General features: G+C 47.9%; 6 protein-coding genes across 6 annotated transcripts; 3 read left to right on the forward strand and 3 right to left on the reverse strand.

Annotated features, from left to right (window-relative positions):
* Positions 1-1823: 1823 nt before the first annotated feature.
* On the reverse strand, positions 1824-2300 carry COCVIDRAFT_29642 (hypothetical protein; the record flags this gene model as incomplete). The annotated part of the gene is made up of 1 exon (XM_014697562.1): positions 1824-2300. One exon carries the CDS (start codon positions 2298-2300, stop codon positions 1824-1826), a length of 477 nt encoding a protein of 158 aa, XP_014553048.1.
* A 4618-nt stretch (positions 2301-6918) lies between these two features.
* On the forward strand, positions 6919-7336 carry COCVIDRAFT_29643 (hypothetical protein; the record flags this gene model as incomplete). The annotated part of the gene is made up of 2 exons (XM_014697563.1): positions 6919-7175; positions 7231-7336. The coding sequence occupies 2 exons, from the start codon at positions 6919-6921 to the stop codon at positions 7334-7336; spliced, it is 363 nt and encodes a 120-aa protein (XP_014553049.1).
* A 695-nt stretch (positions 7337-8031) lies between these two features.
* Positions 8032-8740, forward strand: COCVIDRAFT_40838 (hypothetical protein; the record flags this gene model as incomplete). Its single annotated transcript, XM_014697564.1, has 3 exons — positions 8032-8042; positions 8164-8502; positions 8566-8740. 3 exons carry the CDS (start codon positions 8032-8034, stop codon positions 8738-8740), a joined length of 525 nt encoding a protein of 174 aa, XP_014553050.1.
* A 316-nt stretch (positions 8741-9056) lies between these two features.
* Positions 9057-10133, forward strand: COCVIDRAFT_18968 (hypothetical protein; the record flags this gene model as incomplete). Its single annotated transcript, XM_014697550.1, has 2 exons — positions 9057-9451; positions 9566-10133. 2 exons carry the CDS (start codon positions 9057-9059, stop codon positions 10131-10133), a joined length of 963 nt encoding a protein of 320 aa, XP_014553036.1.
* A 1111-nt stretch (positions 10134-11244) lies between these two features.
* Positions 11245-13605, reverse strand: COCVIDRAFT_108612 (hypothetical protein; the record flags this gene model as incomplete). The annotated part of the gene is made up of 3 exons (XM_014697565.1): positions 11245-11432; positions 11503-13395; positions 13458-13605. 3 exons carry the CDS (start codon positions 13603-13605, stop codon positions 11245-11247), a joined length of 2229 nt encoding a protein of 742 aa, XP_014553051.1.
* A 1142-nt stretch (positions 13606-14747) lies between these two features.
* COCVIDRAFT_108672 (hypothetical protein) lies at positions 14748-19393 on the reverse strand (the record flags this gene model as incomplete). The annotated part of the gene is made up of 8 exons (XM_014697566.1): positions 14748-15158; positions 15218-16284; positions 17030-17677; positions 17726-17838; positions 17886-18150; positions 18201-18273; positions 18323-19120; positions 19181-19393. The coding sequence occupies 8 exons, from the start codon at positions 19391-19393 to the stop codon at positions 14748-14750; spliced, it is 3588 nt and encodes a 1195-aa protein (XP_014553052.1).
* Positions 19394-19576: the final 183 nt, after the last annotated feature.

A 19576-nucleotide genomic window follows, 5' to 3' on the forward strand; every position in this document is an offset into this window, starting at 1 on the left:
ATAACGTATTAACTCTATACTTACTTTATATACTATAAGCGCGTCTATATAGTTAATTAGAGTAGTATAACTATCTTCTAATCTACTAATACTAATATTAAGAAGAGGTCTACACTACTATTTTAGTATAAATATATTAAACTTTAACTAAATAGATATATATTATTTTAGATCTCTTAGTATATACTTAGACAGAGGAGAGTAAAAAATAATTATTATAGTAGAAGAGAGCTCTATAGGGATAGATAGCTTTTCTAACAGGCTTAGCTTAGCACGAGATAACTACTAGAATTATAGCTAGAAAAAGAATTATATTTTTAAATAGATAGATTTAAGATAGTATTAGAATTAATCTATAGTTAGGATAAGATAAGATAGAATAAGATAGACTAAAGATATAGTAAATTTATAGATATTAGAGAGCTTCGCTGCACTATATATCCTTATTATAACTATAGTTTATTATATTATTATCTTATCGTAACCGTAGTTCGCTATTCTACTACCTTCGTCGCAACTATATTATAGTTATCGTACCTAATAGAGTTATACCTTATTATTATATACTTATTAAAAGGTTTATAATATTTTAGTAGTATTACTAAACTATTTCTAAGAGTTTAAAGCAGAGTCTCGCAGACGTAAGTCTCTTAGACCCTTACCTAATTTTTTACTTTAACTATAGTTATTTTTTTAATACCCGATTTTGGCAGGTTAGGGTGTAGTCTACTATTCTTTTCTAAGATAATTAATCTAATACGCTATATAGCAAACAGAGAAAAAAAAGTCAAGTTATTAAAGAGCTCTAACTAGTATTATTATAATAATATCTATAGGTAATAGGTAGTTTAGTAGAGTTTTAGTAAAAGTAGCTAGCAGATCTATAAAGCTATCGAACCTATAAGGTACGTTAGTAATATAGATTAGATTTATTAATCTATTATTATCTTTTATATAAGTACTCTACCCTACTATATTATTAAATAATTACTTTATAGAATACTAGTGTAAAGCTTACTAGTCTTAGTGTAGAATCTAGTAAAAGAAGTATAGATCTAAACTCTATATAATATATCTCTACCTAACTCTTAGTAACCTTATCTCTATCTCTACTTAATCTTAGTACTAAGATTAGATAGAGGTTAGGTAGAGTTTTATAGGCTATATAGGTTGGGTAGGGGTAGGGGTTAGAGTCTTATATAATCGCTACCCTACCCTACCCCTACCTAACTCTTGGTAACTCTACCTCTACCCAACCTCTACCTAAATACTAGTCTAATCAATACTCTCTAAGAACTTTAAATAAGGTAGCTCGAATAGTCGCTATCGCAACTTCTGCAAGCTTAGGGTGTAGAAATTCAAAAATGAGGAGATAGCGCATATACATGCGCAGCATCGTTTAATTAAGAACTATCAAAGGAAATTCCTACATATTTAAGACCATCTGATATTTAGTACGCGGTCTAGGTAATGTAGGCGTGAGAGAGATTCAATATTACGAATCTAATCTTTCTCGTTCGTCCGTTGGTAACTCCAATATTCTCGGTAAGGTTGACGGCGTCATAGCTTAGAAGGGCGCAAGGGTGAAGTTTGGTGTCCACAGCCAGCAGGTAGCAAATCAACCAAACATCTTTCCTTCCGTTCAGTTGCTTCTCCAGTGTTAAGTAGATAAGATAGGAAAAGAGATTGTAAGGAGAGAAACCCCACGGGTACGTGGTTGAGGCAGACTGGCCTATCTTTGATGATTGAGTGGAAATGCGGAATGAGGTAATCATACGTCTCTTCGGACATGAAAGATAGACAGCTTTCGCAGACAAGTGATTCTACAACCTCTGTGGATTCGGTAACCACTCTTGAAATATCTTCCTCATGCCTTGCCAATCCCCTTCAACAGTCTCGCGATTCTCAGCATCGATGAACTCCGCATTATTCGTCCCGCCAAAATCAACTGCCCACGCATCCATTGCCTCGTCTATCACGACATTCATAGGATGCACATCTCCCCACACAATACCGTGCAAATGTAGCTCTTGTATAGTCGCAGCAAGCTGTTGCTCCCACTTTTGATGTAAATGGGTCATCTCCTGTAGGCCGGGACTTTGCACGTGAGTTCCGAGAGCAGATGACGTGATCATCGTCATCAGCAAGCCTACTATTTCCTCATCGGCTGATATAACTAGACCTTCCAGCTTGGGGACGCGAAGTTTAGTCGTTAGACCCGCTTCGTAGATACGTGATAGGATACACAGCTCGCGTTCGAATTCTATTTCTCGCATTTCCTGGCGCGGTTTGAAGAACATTGGGGTTCCGGCCGCTGTTATTACTCTTCCGTGGATAGCGTCGATATTCTTTTCGCCGTTTAAGATGGGTGCTATATTGATGTCGCGTGCCTGAAAGCGAGGAATTGTCTTGTGTAGATCAGGGAGGTCGGCGGCGCGCGCAGGAGAAGTAAAGAAAGCTGGTATGTGCTGTACATCATTCTGCCCCTCGATATGTATGCCGCCATGCGTGCGTTCGCTCGTAAGCCGTAGATTGTATGTAGGTGAGTGAACAAACGATTCAAGGCTGAGTTTTTGGAGTGAGACGTGCGGTGCCAAACTTTCGACGAGAGGCAGACAGTGTTGCAAGATCAGGCCGAATATTGGCTGATCTCTGACCCTACCCCATGACTGTTGTTTCCACAATTGTAGACGTTGCAGAAGATCCTGACCAAAGCTTGTGTCCTTCACGTGCGAGATCTTGACTTCGATATGGATTTGTGTGTGGCCACGCAAGACCGTAACTGTACAAATCTCAGGGGTAACATGACCTAATGGACCCAAATTGATATAGTAGTTTGAAATCATCGTAAAAAATGAGGATACGAAGAGTACTCACAGTCACCAACACGCCGATACTAGTTTCTCTTATGCATCAGGCATGGACTTTGATTACTTTGAAGTTGCACGATTACGTCACATAACATGGAGATAGGCAACAAATCCTACGTCATAATCGTCATCGCTAAATTCTAATGCTTCCCCGAACTTCCTCAGTTTCAACTAAGGCGAAGTCTTTTTCTAGGGGGATTGTTGTAACATATTTACATATATCATGTTAGAATAAACATCATGTCAGATCAAATTTGAGACATGTGCTAAAAGCTAGATGTGATCCAATCTAGGGGTTGAAAGTTGGTGCAAAGCGGATGAGCATCTGTAGCTACCTTGCCTCCGCTACGCCCCCTTGCTCCACATATAGAAGTCTCAATGACAGTACGCGATCCAAGTTTTAGCTGTAAAGTCACACTCGCACGAGTTTGGGAGATAATTGCTAGTGCACTGAGGTCATAAGCCATATGTACACATAATAATTATTTTAGAACTCACACGAGACTAGTCTACACATCTAACTTTACGATTTGCGCCATTCCAAACACAACGACAAATTTGAGAGCCTGAGTTGCACTTCTGTTGCAGGACCAGATATATTAGTAGATGTCTCGTGGTAACAGAAGGAGTAGTCGTACGCCAGACACAACCAATCCTTGACGAGCCTCGATCTTGAGCTCTTCTTTGGCCTCAGTGGCAGGATCAGGTACTGTCTTGGGAAGAGCAAATGCATTTCCTAGTTGAGAGAGGGCAATGAAAGTGAGGGCAAGTTGTGTGAAATGCATGTTTTCGTGGTTAGTGAAGACTGTGGGTTGAGATAGCAAATCTTTAAGGTGAAGCACGTAGATTATATACGTCTTTCAGCCAAAAGTAGCACTAATAATGTTGAAACTCGGCCATGAAGACCGAGCCCTGCCTTACCGAAGTAGGTGGAGCAATTATTCATTGCCGCATGATCTATAGAGGCACAGTGAACTCACTCTCCACGCCGCGCCTCTAGAATACTCACTGAATACCTCCAATTGGTCATGTGTCACACAACCGGCATAGTTACGAGGTTCCAACACAATACTAATATATGATATGCTTGAAATTATTGCTTTTTAGGCAGGAGAAGGCTAGCTATTACAAACCCGATGCTACACAAGATGCGCAACCGATGTATCCGTTAGATCTTGCTAATCCATCCCATGCTTAGCCATAGCAGATACGGAGAGAGTAGAGTATTATTGGTGGAGGATCAATGCACAAAAGAGGGGTATATGGTGTGAAACTGCTGTCTTAATGGGATGCGGCGCAGATGCCAAGTTCGGGGTCAGGTTCGCGGCGAAGTTCAGGGTTAACCGAATGCCCTACATCTCGATTGAATCTTATTGAGGTTCCTTGATCCTCGACGTAGCTTTTAACTTTTAGTTTTTTCAAATTCAGCAACACATTATCTCGATACATCTATACAACTCTTCTAGAAGGTTATCTGCTATTAGCAAGGTTACTATCCTTACACCATGTCTCTGAAGTATCACTATGCCTATTTACCTGTATCTAACCATGATAATGAACCCGAGACGGTTGAATCACTTCAGTCAGCAACCAAAGAGCTAGGACGACGCAGATACCCTAGACGCCAGTACATCATCTGCTTCATTGGTGGTCTTCTCTTTGGTGTAGTTGCCACATATACTTGCATACTTGTCCTTCAACAATACAGAACGATTAGTCGACAAACTCCTTCAGATATTCCGCCTATCAAACATCGTCAAGGCATATCAGCGTGGAATTGAACGACAATACTTGGATCTGAAGAGAGCGACCTGACGTGCGGTCGTGACTGGCATGAGGCACAGGAGGCAGGCTGTCGCTATAATGTCATGGCATCACGCTGGTACTCGAAAGAGTGTTTCCATGAAGAGGTCCTCTAGGAAATGCTCCTTGAGGTCAAATTCGACTGGGTACCTTGACACTCTGTGCCTGTGCAAGGGCGATGGGCTCCATGCTAACAAAGAAGTAGTACGTTTGCAACATGAAGCACGCTACGGAACATCTGGCTATGTTCCTGACTGTATATGAGCTTTCACAATGCTTCTCCATCTGCTACTGACCGTGATCTACCGCTATGAAGGCTCTGTAATTGCGCTAATGGCACTCTAAATAGGTTCTGGGACATCACCCACAGAGAACCAGCAACACTCGATGATGCACTCTCTGGACGTTATGACCTATTCCCATTGGAATACTACCACGTATTGCACACACTTTGCTGCGCAAGAAGCTTGAAGACTAGGCTAACAGAAAAGGCATAGATGGTAGCGTTGATGAGCTAACGGCGGCGCTGGACAATATGTCTCTCGCAATCGCACAGGCAGCCGAGCATATTCAATGTCTTACCTCGCGATGCTCAATGCAGCAGTACCCAGAAGAGTTCCGTCAAAGCAACAACAGAACGACGAGCCTCTTAAACCAGACGGCTGATCATATGTTCCACGATGAGGCAACCAGCAATATTGTCCACATATCGTAGCAGATCCCACTTGATAATTTCCGACGCACTAGACAATCAGTGGTCGACTGGTTGTCGCTTGTAAGTCTCTTTGACCGGCACGGCATACGTTCGAGCTTGTGTAGAGCTCAAAAGACAATGAATCATTCTTGTTAATGAGCCACTTTATCTGCTTTGACCACTCCTCTACGGAAGTATCAGGCTTTGTCGAAACGAAGATCATAGTATCGCGAATTGACATAAGGAGCATTTCAGGTGATGAAGTAGTATTCTCTTAGTTATGAATCTTTGCAGCTTGAAAAGCATTGTCCTTCCAAGGACTATACTACACCACCAGCAAGGCAACTCGAGTAAAGACTGCAGTAGCGATAATCATTAACTATGTTTATACTAGTTATAGCTTTTACAGAGTTGCTCGCAAAAATACAGGAAATGAGTATATACCACTAAGTGCGCATTCGACTTCATCGGGATGGGTCGGAGCAACACACGCTGTTAGGATTTTAGTCTCATCCGGGGGTTTTACCGCGAGCTAGATTATTCCGTGTGTAAACTGCTGGCATATTTGATCAAGGTGTGATCGAGTTTATTGTTACGATGGAATACGATAGCGATGCATGAATCTCGGGTATTACTTCGTGTTCTGCCGGATGTTGCTCAATGCGTTCACGGGCAAAAAAACGGTGTGACTGCTCTTGGTTAGCCTGCCGCTCGTTTGGCGTTAGTCTCGGTCCCACTGCGTATTGATCGACGGCTTGGTGGGCTTAATTGCAGCTTTAGCTGCATATCATAATCGGTCCTGGAGGGGGCTTCGTACGAGGAAGAAACGCGATTTAATCAGCTCTAAAAAGCTTAATGCCAATGAGTATAGTAAGATATCAGGAATCTACATTTTCGGATAGCGCTAGTCACGTAACGAATACTAAAATCCTATCTAAAAAGGAAGCTAGAATATAAGCAAGTATATAAGCTCAAAAACTAGTTGGAGTAGCTAGAAAAGGTAGGAAAAGAGTAATGAAAAGGAATAAAAAAGCTACTCTCTATAGGAGCTGCTAGAAGTAAAGAGTGCGTGCTAAAGGTACGCCTTCAATTAGTAGTTTTGATAGCCCGACTGGTGATGCTGAGCTCAAGCTGCACCCCCTTCAGCACCGCCAGCCGGGCTGTCAAACTACCGATTTTAGGCTTTGAGTGGAGAAGATATTCGTAAAACTTATTGGTGGGTTTGGAATATGTAACGCTGCAGTGGCAATAGGCTGACATCATTCGAATTCTCCTTAGCAAGCAAGCCTGATCTTCTTATGTGCACACGGGCCACCAGGAGCCGGACGTTTCAATGATCGAGTCATTAGCCACGAAGAGCACTGGTCCGCTGTCCATCAGTCACTAAAAATATACTATTAGGGCCGACTTGCTATTACCACATACATGATGTGCACGTCCATAGAATTGCGTATATAAGGATTGGTGGTCACCTTGGAGCTCATTACCATACAACAGCTTGTCAACTCTAATCATAACCCTAATTCAATCCACACTCGCTCAAATCACACGATGAAGTTTCTCGCCGCCGCCACCCTTTTCGGCTTCGCTGCCGCCGCCGTTGAGACCGTCACTATCTCCAACTTTGTCTACGTCGGCGTCAATGGCTACCCCCAGATCTCCTTTCAACTTTCTGTTGATGGAGTGAGCTGCGCAGCTGATCACTACACCGTCGACTCACTGGGTAACAAATGCGATAACCCTGAGTGGACTTTCGACATTTTCGAGGCACAAGGCCGCATGATTCGCTTGCACCACACCGTTGATGGGTACGTTAGAATCAAGTGTTCAAAATTTGATACGAAGTTACTGACATGATACCAGGGTCACCCACACTGGTGATTTCCGCATTCGCTTGAACGGTCCTATTCCCACCGTGCTCGACCAGATTGGTACCGCCACCGCCGACCTCGACAAGATCACGTCCTAGAAAGTTATGAACCATAGATATATTAATATAATGAGAGTTCATCATTTTTATGCCACGCTTTTTTTTTAACAATAAGTTTTGAATTGAAGCTTTACCAAACATAGCTCGAGAGGCAAGCTACGTACTGCAAATCAAGCGTTCAAAGCCTACAGTTACTTCTACGTGTCCTTACGTACCGTTGGTGGACTATGTTGAAGGCCTCGATTGTATCATTCAAATCGCTGCCAAGATTATGCTGGGGCGCATCAAGTATTAATAACTTTGGGAATCCGCGGAATATCTTATCCGAACTGGCGCTGATTGGTCGGGAGGTTCGTCCGTCACCGCCAAGCCTGGCAACAGAAGCAAGACAACGGCTTACTTTTTTTCGCGCGCTGCCCAGACTATTGATCCTGTACTCCCCTATACACCTGTTCATCAAACTAACGCTAGTTACTCATTCGGGTAGTTCCCTGGGGATTTCTATTACCTGCACACAGTTGATGTAGGCGCAATGCCCCCTCTACGGCCACTCCTGCCAGCAGCCGAAGGGTATCAGAGAAGCTGACCCACAGCCACGCCTTCAACAAAGCAGAAAGCGTCGGCAGCATGTCAGAGTTGCCGTAAATCTAAAACAAAGGTCCACCGCTCGTCATAGCCTGCAAGCCATCCGCTCCAGAGCTAACAGTATTGTAGTGCGATGGCAGGACGCCGACATGCAGTGCTTGTATACGGCGTTCAACAATCTGCCAGTACACTCATACAGAGACGCGTTAGATCAGGCAAAGATATGCTCAACTGCAAAAGCAGGAATCTTCACATGAGGAGCTTATCGGAATGATTAGGAGTATGCCAGAGCAAGATGTTGCCGAGATTATCCGTCGCCTAAAAGCGGGTATGGATGCCGCAACAATAGTAAGCTACGTGAGGGATGGCAATCTGCTCGTGCAACTCTCATTGACACCAGAGACTACTCGTCGATATGAATTCCCCTTGGTGACCGAGATGCCATACCACCTCTACATCGGAGGCAACCCGTATCTGGAATCCTTGTACCATAGGTCCTTGTTTCCACGTTCAACCAGTGGTAGCGAGAATTCGAGTCAGGAAACCGAAGTTCAAGGTGTCAAAAAAGATAACCGGCGTGTAGTAGACAATGACATTCATCATAGCGCGTACGAGATGCCGTACCACACTGCGCAAATGGTTGAACCATTGATGGAAAAGGTCACCGCAGCACCATAGGCCAGGGTCATCTCCGATGATCACTTGTTCAGAAGGCTCATTTCCTCCTACTTTTGTTACCCTCATCCTTGCGGTCCTTTCATACACAAGGATTTATTCTTGGAAGACATGGCTGCGGGCCGGGCTACATTTTGCTCGCCATTGCTGGTCAACGCTATGCTTGCCAATGCTTGCGTATGAACCAGTATACCATACTGTATATAGTACAAAAGTTGACTTGAGGTAGCAAAGCTGCTCTACTATTCCAGACCATTCCAAGGTATGGTTGCCAGAGTCTCTGACATATAGATTCATGGCCGAAGCAAGACGATCGTGGGATTTTGAATCGTTGCCGGGCAGGAGCAAGATCCCGACCATACAGGCGGCGCTCATACTCAGCTAGAATACGACAAACAACGGCTTAGACGAGATCGGGACGATATATGCGAGACGGGCTTGTGAAATGAGCCAAGATCTTGGATTGTTTGGAGTTGGAGAGTAGGGAGCTGGTACAAAGATGGAGAAAGCTAGTCTCTACACAGCCTGGGCGGTCTTTTCTTGGCAGGCCATGTTCGACTGTTACTTCTTTCGTCCGCCATACTTCAGCCAACCCCCGCAAATAGCCTTGCTGAACCCGAGACTGCATCCTACCTGGTATGGAGAAGTTTATGTCCAGTATCCTCGAGGCTCACAACCGATGCCATTGCTGATTGGATGCAAATTTTATTCTGAGACAGCTCTACACAAGATCACAAACGATATAGGGCTGCTTACGTTTGGAAAGTCCTCAGCACAGATGCTTACTCTCAATGAGCTTGCTGCGATCAAAAAGAAGCTCGATCAATGGAGGACTCTATTGCCTGAGATATTCCAGCCAGAGAAAGTTGCGCTACCATCTCACCTGATGTTACAGTACGTGGCTTCGCCTTGTTTTCCTTGATCTGATACTGCCCCAGTGCGACATGGCCATTACCAAGAATCCCACCTATAGCCGTAACATGGCTATAGCGCTAATTCTGTGTGCAGTGTGCAATACTGGCAAATCGTGAAGTCTATAGCACAATTGATTGTGAAGGCGGAAAGTGTGGAAAAATCCAAGGCGGCGGCCCTGTGGCCAGAAAGTGGCCCCCAATCATTTCTCCATGAAGCCCGCGTCATACTTGAGACAGCCTGTTGCATATACTATGCACGGCACGGGTTTGAGTCTTGCGATCCCTGGGTTGCTTTTACATTGACAATAATTGGCAACACTATCATTGACGAACTCAAGGCAGGATCAAGCATTGATTCTCGTACTCTAGCAGGCTACCGTTCGCTCCTGATTCTCTCAGCGCAAGGTCTAGCTACCCAAAGTCACCACTACCATAATACTACACTCCTGGCAGTTCAGCTGCAGAGCGCAATGAGTCCTCAGGACCTGCAGTTGGTTTGCACACATGTGAAAGCAGCGGGCATGAGCAAATCGGAACAGTTGCTGGTGGCGGAGCATTCTCAAAGCCATTGGCCCCTATCAGGCAAAGTGGCGGATGATGAAGATCCGGAAAAAGTGAAATTGAAAACTTTACTGGAGGGTCTTGAGGAAAATCAGCTTTAGCGATGCGATGAGCGAGAAACGCGATATGCCAAATGGCGAAGGTGTGAAGAGCTTGACCATCATGTATGGAAAATGTAATTTCGGGTCTTTAGTTAATGTATTTGATGTTTTCTTCGAGAAATGGTTGCGTGCAGCTAACGAATACATGTCTTTGCCTCTTTCTGGATGCTATTGAATCATTGTAGAACTCGCATGTTATCGCCCTTGTTCGATGTTAGGATAGGGGTGGTGACATGTCTTATGGGCTTAGTCAAATGGTGTCCTTGACAGAAGACTTTACAAGTCAGAAGAAGAACAAAGACGTCATTTCTCAACGCATTGAGGACAAAGTCCTGTAAGGCAAGCCATACCGATAGGAAGACAAGAAGCGTAGCACTAACGAAAACGATTTATCCCTTGAGTTACAGGGATACATAAGTACATTCTTGATAAAGGGGTTTCGCCTTTTGAATAGGTTAAGCTTTAGTGGTACCGAACTCGAGAGGGATGTCACATTATTTATTCAATAAATCCTAGTCACAAAAGAGGTTAGTAAACAGCACTCACACCTTCCTTCACTTGGCTCTCGAACTGAAACTCTTAGTTATAGCGACGATTACACGATTACTGACGTGCATGACAGATATGCAGATTTATTCCGTACATATGGTACTACAAGGGAATCCGCCCTTTACTCCTATGTCCCTCGGCAACGACTTTGGTTCTTCTTCGTGCCTTTTACCTTGGATACTCGTGTTCATACCAACATACAATATTGAATATAACTTCTTGTTGCGAATAAAAGCTATAGCTCAAGTTGGACTGACCTCTTTAGCATAAAGCGTATTAGATTCTTTTGCTGGGAGGGGATTGATACCTTACGCACTAACCTCCTAAAAATAGAAAAGATGCTAGTTGGAGCGACTACGATAAGAAATGTTCCTAGAAATCTTACATCCGGCAATAGTTGCGTCTATTCAACGCCACTTGACAAGTAATCTCCAGCAAAGGATGACCTCGTCTAGCATATTGTTTCGACCAGTCACAAGAAACCAATTGAGCTATAAAGGTTGGTAAAAAGAGACTTGACGTCGTGAAATCTATTAATGCTATGATCGTATACCAAGTTCTTCTAGAACTTTTCCATCAAATTCTTTCTCACAGTCCACATTCTGGCTCTCTTGCCGTATATGTACATGGGAATTGAAAAGAGCATGCAGCCAAGTTGGATACCTCCAATGGCCAAAAAGGTATTTTTGCTCCCGCTAGACTCAAGCCAGTGCGGGAAAAAGAGTGAAAAGATGAAACCATGCAGAACGTCTGAGAAATACATTAGTGTCTGTCAAAGATCATGCTGTGTCGGGCAATAGAGGAAAAGGCCATGACTTACTCTTTGAAAAGTTGAGGGTGACGAGTGCTTCACCCGCATACATGCGATAACTGTCAACAACAAAAGTAATAGCAGTAGTACTAGCCAGCGAGCAGCCGAAACTGATGACACCGAAGAAAACGGTTGGTACAATCCACTTGTCCTTCTCTTCGGCGCTCCAGCCAAAACCCATGAGTCCGATCACAGTACTGATGGCAATGGGAACGGCCATGAGGAGACGGAATTCCGGCTCGTACACGCCGTCATTTTTGCGAGCCATGAAACGCACGACCAAATCAGAAACTCGACCCGCCACCGCTGTGCCAAGGACACCACCGATAAAAGGCGAGATGTAGACAAGACCAACTTGAAGTGGAGTGAAGTTGTACGAGGTATCCCGATAGATGTGTGCTACTGATTCGGACAAGACAATGAGCCAGCCGACTGCGAGCGCGTATACGAGCGAGGACCAGAGAACCGCGGGGTAGGCAAAGAGAATGAAGGGTCGGATGGCTACACGAAGCCATTTGTCCTTGGCAAGACGGCCGTTCCATGGCTTGAGGGAATCGCGATATGATTTTGGTGGCGCATCACGATAGTAGTCGGTGTAGTGGATAGAATATTGTTCCGAAATCTGATCGCTATCAGGAGCGGAGTCCGAGGTGGCATGTCCATCTTGAGCCCGAAGGTCTTGTTTCTCTGGATCTGCGTGAACAGCTGGAGAGACGTTGCCAAAATAGTCGTGACCTTGTGTGTCTTTGGGAGTAGAATGGACGCTGATTTGGGAACGGGGTGTTGGCGGAGCGCTGGCTTGGCGTGTGCTTTCGTCGACTACACTCACATTGTGTGTCTTCTCAGCGGGTTCCGGGTCGGCGAATCCGACATGCACATTCTTGTTTCGCTTGACCGGGTGCTCCGTAGGTGACGCTAGTGGCGATGCCATAGGGGAATGGACCTGCGGTGTGGCCGCCACCGAAGCTGTCTGCTGTCCTTGAGGGGTTTCTGCGGCCTTCTTGTGGTGCAAGTTGGGTAGGTGAAAATGGCTATGGTGTTTACCAGGGCTCTGGCTGCGGGCACGCGTATGCCTTTTGTGGGGTTTTGGTGCTCTGTCCCAGAAAGTCTCGGGCACAAAGAAAAAGATGAGGAAGAAGCAGAAGCCGACAATGATGGACGTAATCCAGAAGACCCATCTCCATCCTAGCGATTGTACAATGGCGGCGCTGACTAGTGGAATCAAGTTCTTTCCACCAAGCAGCAGCAAAGTGTATATGCCAAGGCGGTAGGCTCGCTCGTGGAGGAAGAAGATCTCGGCGATGGTGGCACTAGGCAGACATTCGACGGGAGAGACAGCGAAGCCCTGGACAATGCGAGCGACGACCAGCGAGGCATAATTGGGCGACAGGGCACACCAGATTGAAGACAGGGTGAAGAGAATGATGGCGCCCAAATAGACGGGTCTCTTTCCGTACAAGATGGCGGTGGGTGAGGCAACAACGCTGCCCAGACCGAGGCCTAACATGTACAGGCCGGTTGTCAGAGCGACCTGTGGTATCGTCACGTCGTACGTCTCGGCCACGTCGTTGAAGCCAGCTGCGAGCAAGGGCGTCATGCCTCCTCCGATCATGCAGTAAAAGCCGAGGGAGAGCAGGGCAAGGTCTCGTCGTACTTGGTTCCAGTTGAGAGGGTCGTTTGCCGAGTCCTCGGGCTGGGGTTCGAGGATGAAGCGGCCATCCTTGGTACGCTTCTTCTCTGGGCGGCGTGAGCGCGAGGAGTGGCGGGAGCCGTGTGAGACTGTGCGGTGGGGCTGTGGGCGTTGTGTGGTAGGCAGGGATGAGGTCGAGGTGCGGGCGTGGGCGTGCTGGAGACCCAGTGGCTCATTGCGGTTGTGGACGCGCGAAAGGAGGATGACGGAGCCTACAGATTGAATCATGTTAGATGGATTCTGGCGCACCGAGAATTGCGCAGCAGAGGCATACCAGGCACTTCGTCAGTTTCGGGGTCGCTCAATATGCCCAGATTCCATCTACGTCGCGGCGCATCACTTTCCTGTGTGGCCACGGCTGTGGAAGTGGCGCCGTTTTGCTCGACTGATTGCGTCTTGCGCCAGGGAGTAAACTTGACCATGGCAGGCCAGAATGCACAGTGAGGAGCAAAGGGAGTCTACAGAGCAAGAAGAAGAAGAACCAAAAAAAAAGCAACTGGGCAGACGGACTATATGGTCTGACCCAAGGTTAGTTTACAGAGCACGCGTCTCACGCGGACCTTTTTTTCCCCACACACACATGGGTCCGATTCGATGGCGAGCCATGGACGGGCATTGGGCTCCAGGATGGTGGGGAGGCGCGATAAGAACAGGTGACGGACGTGTGGGGAGTCCATGTCCATGTTGGAGAGGGCAGAACAGGCATGTGGTCGGATTGCTGAGAGGCAAAGGCGGGTTGGAGAAGGCTAAGAAGGCTAAGAAATGGGGGTATCGCGGCTGGCGTTGCGAAGGAGCGGCACAATGACGCACTACCAAACCTCATGTGATGTCGGATCCGCTTCCCTCGGCCTTCCCATTGGCTGGTGCTGCGCTCACCGTCTACACATACACAGCAGTCAGCCTCCCTGCTCCGAGGGTCCAACCCTCCCGACTTGCTGCTTGACACGCCTAACACGACCACGCACCGCCACAACTTGGGAACATGACCGTTCTACTACACTCCCCTCTACACACCATCTGCCCTTCCTTGCCCGGCTCGCCGGAGCCGCGTCTGGCTCTTCACCACGTGCTCTTCACCCTTGGATAGCCTGCATTCACATTGCATCCACCACACTGCTCGCCTATTCCACCTTCACTCGCCTACACTACACGTCGTTGTTTTACGGCCCACCTCCCAAGCACAACATATCGTCATATCGCATGCCCAAGCATCAGGCCTCATGTCGGTCTGTTGCGGCGGCACTGCACATGCCCTGCTGTTGCCGCCAATCTTGGGCTCACCGCGCATCTATCAATGTATGCCCATGACTCGCTGGTCATCGTCCCTCGTTTACGAGGCAGGGTGCGGGCCACCATCTTGTCCTTGCCAACACACTCCACACATACTTACCTACATGTCCAAGTATGTACGCATGCATGTTGATACTACTCACATACATACACATTCACTCTCTTACTCACTCATTCAACCGCGACTCATGGCATACACACTGCCAACCAAGAAACAAGGCCTCGGCGCATACCTCAGCGTCTTGGAATACGACAACATCGTTCGATTCCTGTTCTACATGCTGTCTTCCCTCCACCTCGACCTCACCTTCTGCCATCCCTCCATCTCCCCCTTGCCGCCCCTCTTCTCCAGCCCCAGCCCTCTGTCCACCCATTCCTGACTACCCATCTCGCTCAACCTAGACAGAGCCCGAGCAAATGCAAACTTCTCCTCATCCCCGCTGAAAATGGACGAGTTCTTGAGCATGTCCATGTTCATGCCCAGGTCATCCATGAGATTGCGCATTACATCTGAAATTGCTTCTTCGTCATCCTTGTCGCCTGCCGGCGACTTTTGCGATGACGGTGAAGACGAAGAACCAGGTAGCTTTCCCGCCTTCTTCGTTGCTGCTACCGCATCGCTGAGCTCGGCTTCGTCAAGGAAGAGGGCTGTCAGAGGCACCGCCGTCGTCATAACCAACTTGGCCTAGCACATTTTGTTAGCAACACGTCTTGCTCTCTTCTCACATAGCCGCCATCACTCACCCTGGATTCATAGACTGCATCGATAAATGTGATGAATCTTCTAGCCAAATCTCGACTCCGGTAGTTCATTCCTGGCACCCCAGTAACAATAAACGCTTCATATTGCCGAGTGAGCTCAAGGTAGTCGGCAGCGCCTGTAGCACGCCCTATAATGTCGTCGAAGCTGAACACGGCGCACTTGCCACTGGCCTTGGGTACATGAATCTCCCTGCCCCAAACCTCATGCACAGCAGGGTGTGGCGGATCGTTCTCAAAATCGCCGAGAAATCGGAACCACCGCTCGACGTGGGTTTGCGCAGATGCGTCCAAAGGATGGTGATATACCCCGGACGGCGGACGCGGAATCTTGCGGTAATCCGTTGTCGAGTCAAGATTCAGCACGGTAAGCCGGCTTTTGAGGAGATTGATACATGGAATGAACGACTCGCGTTGGATTCCGTTCTTGTACAAGTCGTCGGGGTGCCTGTTAGACGTAGTCACAATCACAGTGCCATGCGCCATCAAGCCCTCCATCAGCCGTCGGAGAATCATGGCGTCCGCAACGTCTGTACATTGAAATTCGTCAAAGCAAAGCACCGACGATCGCTCGGCTATCCCAGCTGCCACAAACGGTATCCCATCAATGTCATTGCCGTGCGTCATCTTCATCTTGTGCAGGTCCCGGTGCACACTCTGCATAAAGTCATGAAAGTGGATCCTCGTCTTCCTAGTAATGTTGGCCGGTAGTGTGTCGTAGAACAGATCCATCATCATCGTCTTTCCGCTGCCTACATCCCCAAACATGTAAATGCCCTTGGGTAGCGAGTCGGGTATTGGTGGCAGTGACGATCCGGTGGGCTTGGACATGGAGAGAAAAGAGAATAATCCTCCCTTCTTGGGTGGCTGGAGAGAATCAACGGTAGGTTGCTGAACCGGAGGTTGTGTGTAGTTTGTCAACATGTCGTGCAGGTCTTGCAGGTTTCTGATAATATTTCGCTGGTGTTCATCGTCTCGCAACCGGCCGCACTCGACGCGCGCATCATACTCTGCCATAGGGCCGTGGTGCCTCTCCATGTCTTCGGGTGAGACTGTCAGAATTAGCCTTTGCTCCAAAGCTTGGGACGTTTGCTGCCAATACACTCTCGTGCCGCTGCCGCTGCCGCCTGCGCATACCATCTACGGCCCGCCGGTGCAAGTAGCGATCCTGCCGTCGTGTTCCTCATTTGCCCACCCCTCAAGCACCGTGTACATATCGCCCTACTCGTCCCACCACCAACACTACCACTACCGCCTGTGAGTTGTCGTCCGACCACAACCCGTCTCGGCATCGGACCAGCGCATCGCGAAAGTGTCTTCAGCCCGCGCAGGGCCTCGCATGATGTCATCTTGCACATTGCGTGCACGCAGAGCCTGGTTGCCTGCAGGGAAAGAGAGTGAGGTCAAGAAAAAGAGCGGCCAGTGCGAGTATGCAGTGTCTGGACCATGGCACGAAGAAGAGTTTGCGCAGAGTGGCATCAACGAGAGCGCAAAGCTGTGGAGCGTTGCGCATGTGCGCGCGACCCACGCCGTTTTGACATGCGCGGGGAGTTTCCTCGCTGCATCCTCGGCTTTTGACATTCCGGTGTGTGGCTGAAATGGTCATGTCGGCAACACTTTAGTAGCCGAGGCCAAGAAACCTAAAGAACACGCTGGTGTAAGAACTACTGGTAGTAAACATGTGCTAGACGTTGCATCTCTTTCTCTTCCTCCCTCTCTCTCTCTCTTCTATGGGTAGTCATTAACATCACAGCTTCATCAAACATACATATCATGCTTCTTCGTCCCCAGCCACACTCTCGTACCTACCCGCCTCTCCTCCGCCACTCCGTTGATACTTCATCTTGGGTACTTCATATAGCCGTGTGTAATCCACCCTCTCCCCACCCAACCTCGCGTACCCGCTCTCTTTGGATCCAAACAGTGGACTCGCATCGCACCAGAAATCCTTGCAGTTTGTAGCAATGCCCCTGGAGAAAGGGTTGACTTGTCGTTGCCGGCGTGTCTGCCCGCCCTGACTCCCCTGCAGCGCAATCGTGACAAAAGTGTCAATGCCAAGGAGACGCTTCCATTGATCCAGAATAGACGCTTTAGGTTCGGGACGGCGCGGTACGTCGCCAGTATCTTGGCCAGACCCAAAGCCGTTTGTTGGTGCGTTGCCGCCACCGGATACCTCTTGACTAGTGTCGCCAGTCGTGACAAACGAGTTGACAGCATCGGCAGTCGTGTGGTTATGGAGGTGTCCACGCATGCTTTCGTACGTGGTAAGATTACGCGCAATCTGGAGAAGCTGGACACACAGCAACATGGTGACCCATGTCAACTGGAAAGCCGCCCATATCGAGAGCACAATCGTAAATGGGTCCTTGTTCAAAACTTTGCATAGTTCTGGCGAGATGATGACGCACTCTGCAAAGGCTTTGGGCGCTTCGCGAATCTCCAAGTCTGCATACATTAGCGACGTCCCCAACTGCCCAGACAGGGTCCACCTACAAGCAAGCACTAATCTGATGAAAAAAATAATGCCCGTTTCCAGTGACAGAATGTACAACACAAAGTGCCGATGATTGTTGTTCGCGACACAATTGTTCACCCATGGACAGTGGCTATGACCGTTAGCTCAATCTTACGCATGCCCAGCTCCAGTACTCACTGATCACTTTTTGCAACACAGCGCTCGCATCGCTTGCAATGCTTACTACGCAAAGGCTTTCGCACCATACAGTTCACGCAGAAATGGTGCTCATCAAATTGTCGAAGCTCCATAAGCTCATCGATAACGGCCTTGGAAGCGCTCCTGCTCGCCGACTTGGGCACAAAGCCAGGATCACTAGTCATGGTGAAGAAGTAAAAATACGCCGTGAGACCGTAAAAGGTCGCGAATAACAGGTTGAGGAAGAAATTAGTCCGTATTGTCCCTTTTACCATTAGCCGGATGAATACTACTTGCGGTAACGATGCAACTTACATGGGAGAACTGTCGTAATCCAACGAAACCCAACCCAGAATAACGTGGCAGCAAAGATACCGGCCAAGAAGGGCTTCCCATTTGTAAGCAACTGATCAGGTATGATTTTAGATGTGACTCACAGTATGATGTATGCTTCTCATATTCGAGGGTGCCCATTTCAATAGCTTCTGCACGCCCCATTGCATACCATATGAACCAATCAATGCTAGGGGTATGCCAATAAAGGCAGGGTAGTGGCTGACCAAGAACAGCGCAACAAAGAGTATGACAGATGGCCAGAAGAAGATGAAGCGATTTAAAAACCACCTTGCATCCTTTACACCAGGCACAGGGAACTGCCTCGGATTCCCATTGCGATCGAAGCCAGCCTCTGAAAGGGCACGGTGCCATTGACGAGTTGTGCTCATTTCCTGTGCTGTGACTTCTGGCGTCTTCCCATCATTGTTCTTAGCAAACCGGTCCGCCCCGTATTCGAGCAATTTCTGGATCGATCCTTGACTACCCTTTACGAGGGCCCAGTGCAATGCTGTGAAGCCCTGGTCATCTGTCGCGTATACGTTTGCGCCCCATCGGAGAAACAGATCGACGCAAGACGGATAGCCTTTGTATGCAGCCCACATCAGAGGTGTATGGCTCTGTGAGTCTGGTATATCAACAGGTATGTCTTGGTGTAGAAGCAGGACAATCTGATAGACGTTGCCGTCGAGGGTCGCGCTGTGCAAGAGATTGAAGCCTTGGTCGTCGGTGAGGAGCGGGTCGGCGCCGTGATCGAGAAGGAGGTTGACGACGTAGTAGTTGCAGCGCTTGGCTGCCCATAGGACGGGCGTTGCGACGGCATCGCCGCCCTTTGCGTTGATGGGTGCGCCGGCTTGGATGAGGTAGTGGCAGAGGGCGTAGTGGTTGTTGATGGCGGCCCACTATCAAGCTGTCAGCTCCGACTCTTCTACTTGACCTGCTTTTTGATATACTATACGCACATGAAGCGGTGTTATGCCCTGCTCGTCCTTGTATGTCGCATCATACTTGCCGCTGTCGAAAAGCTTTTGGATGGCCCCGATTTCGCCCAGGCGCGCCAACTGCATCAGGTCCTCCTCCACCGGCAGCGTCGGCTTCTTGTCCGCCATGTTTTCCAATTCATGGTCGCCCGTTGTGGTCTGGCCTTTGCCTTCTGATGGCGTTGCCGCAGCCATGGCGGGAATGATGATGGTGGGTTGCGGAGCTCGCGACACCTCCGATGCAACTACAGCGGCGCAAGAGGCGGTGGGTGTTGGATTCAAATGGACGGCAGACAAGATACGGGTACGGCACAAGTCATCGCATGCTAAAAACAAACAGTATAGGGGCAGAGTCTGAGTTGTGGCACTTTGTAGACG

This window comes from Bipolaris victoriae (assembly GCF_000527765.1).
Source record: "Bipolaris victoriae FI3 unplaced genomic scaffold scaffold_95, whole genome shotgun sequence".
Taxonomy (NCBI): domain Eukaryota; kingdom Fungi; phylum Ascomycota; class Dothideomycetes; order Pleosporales; family Pleosporaceae; genus Bipolaris; species Bipolaris victoriae.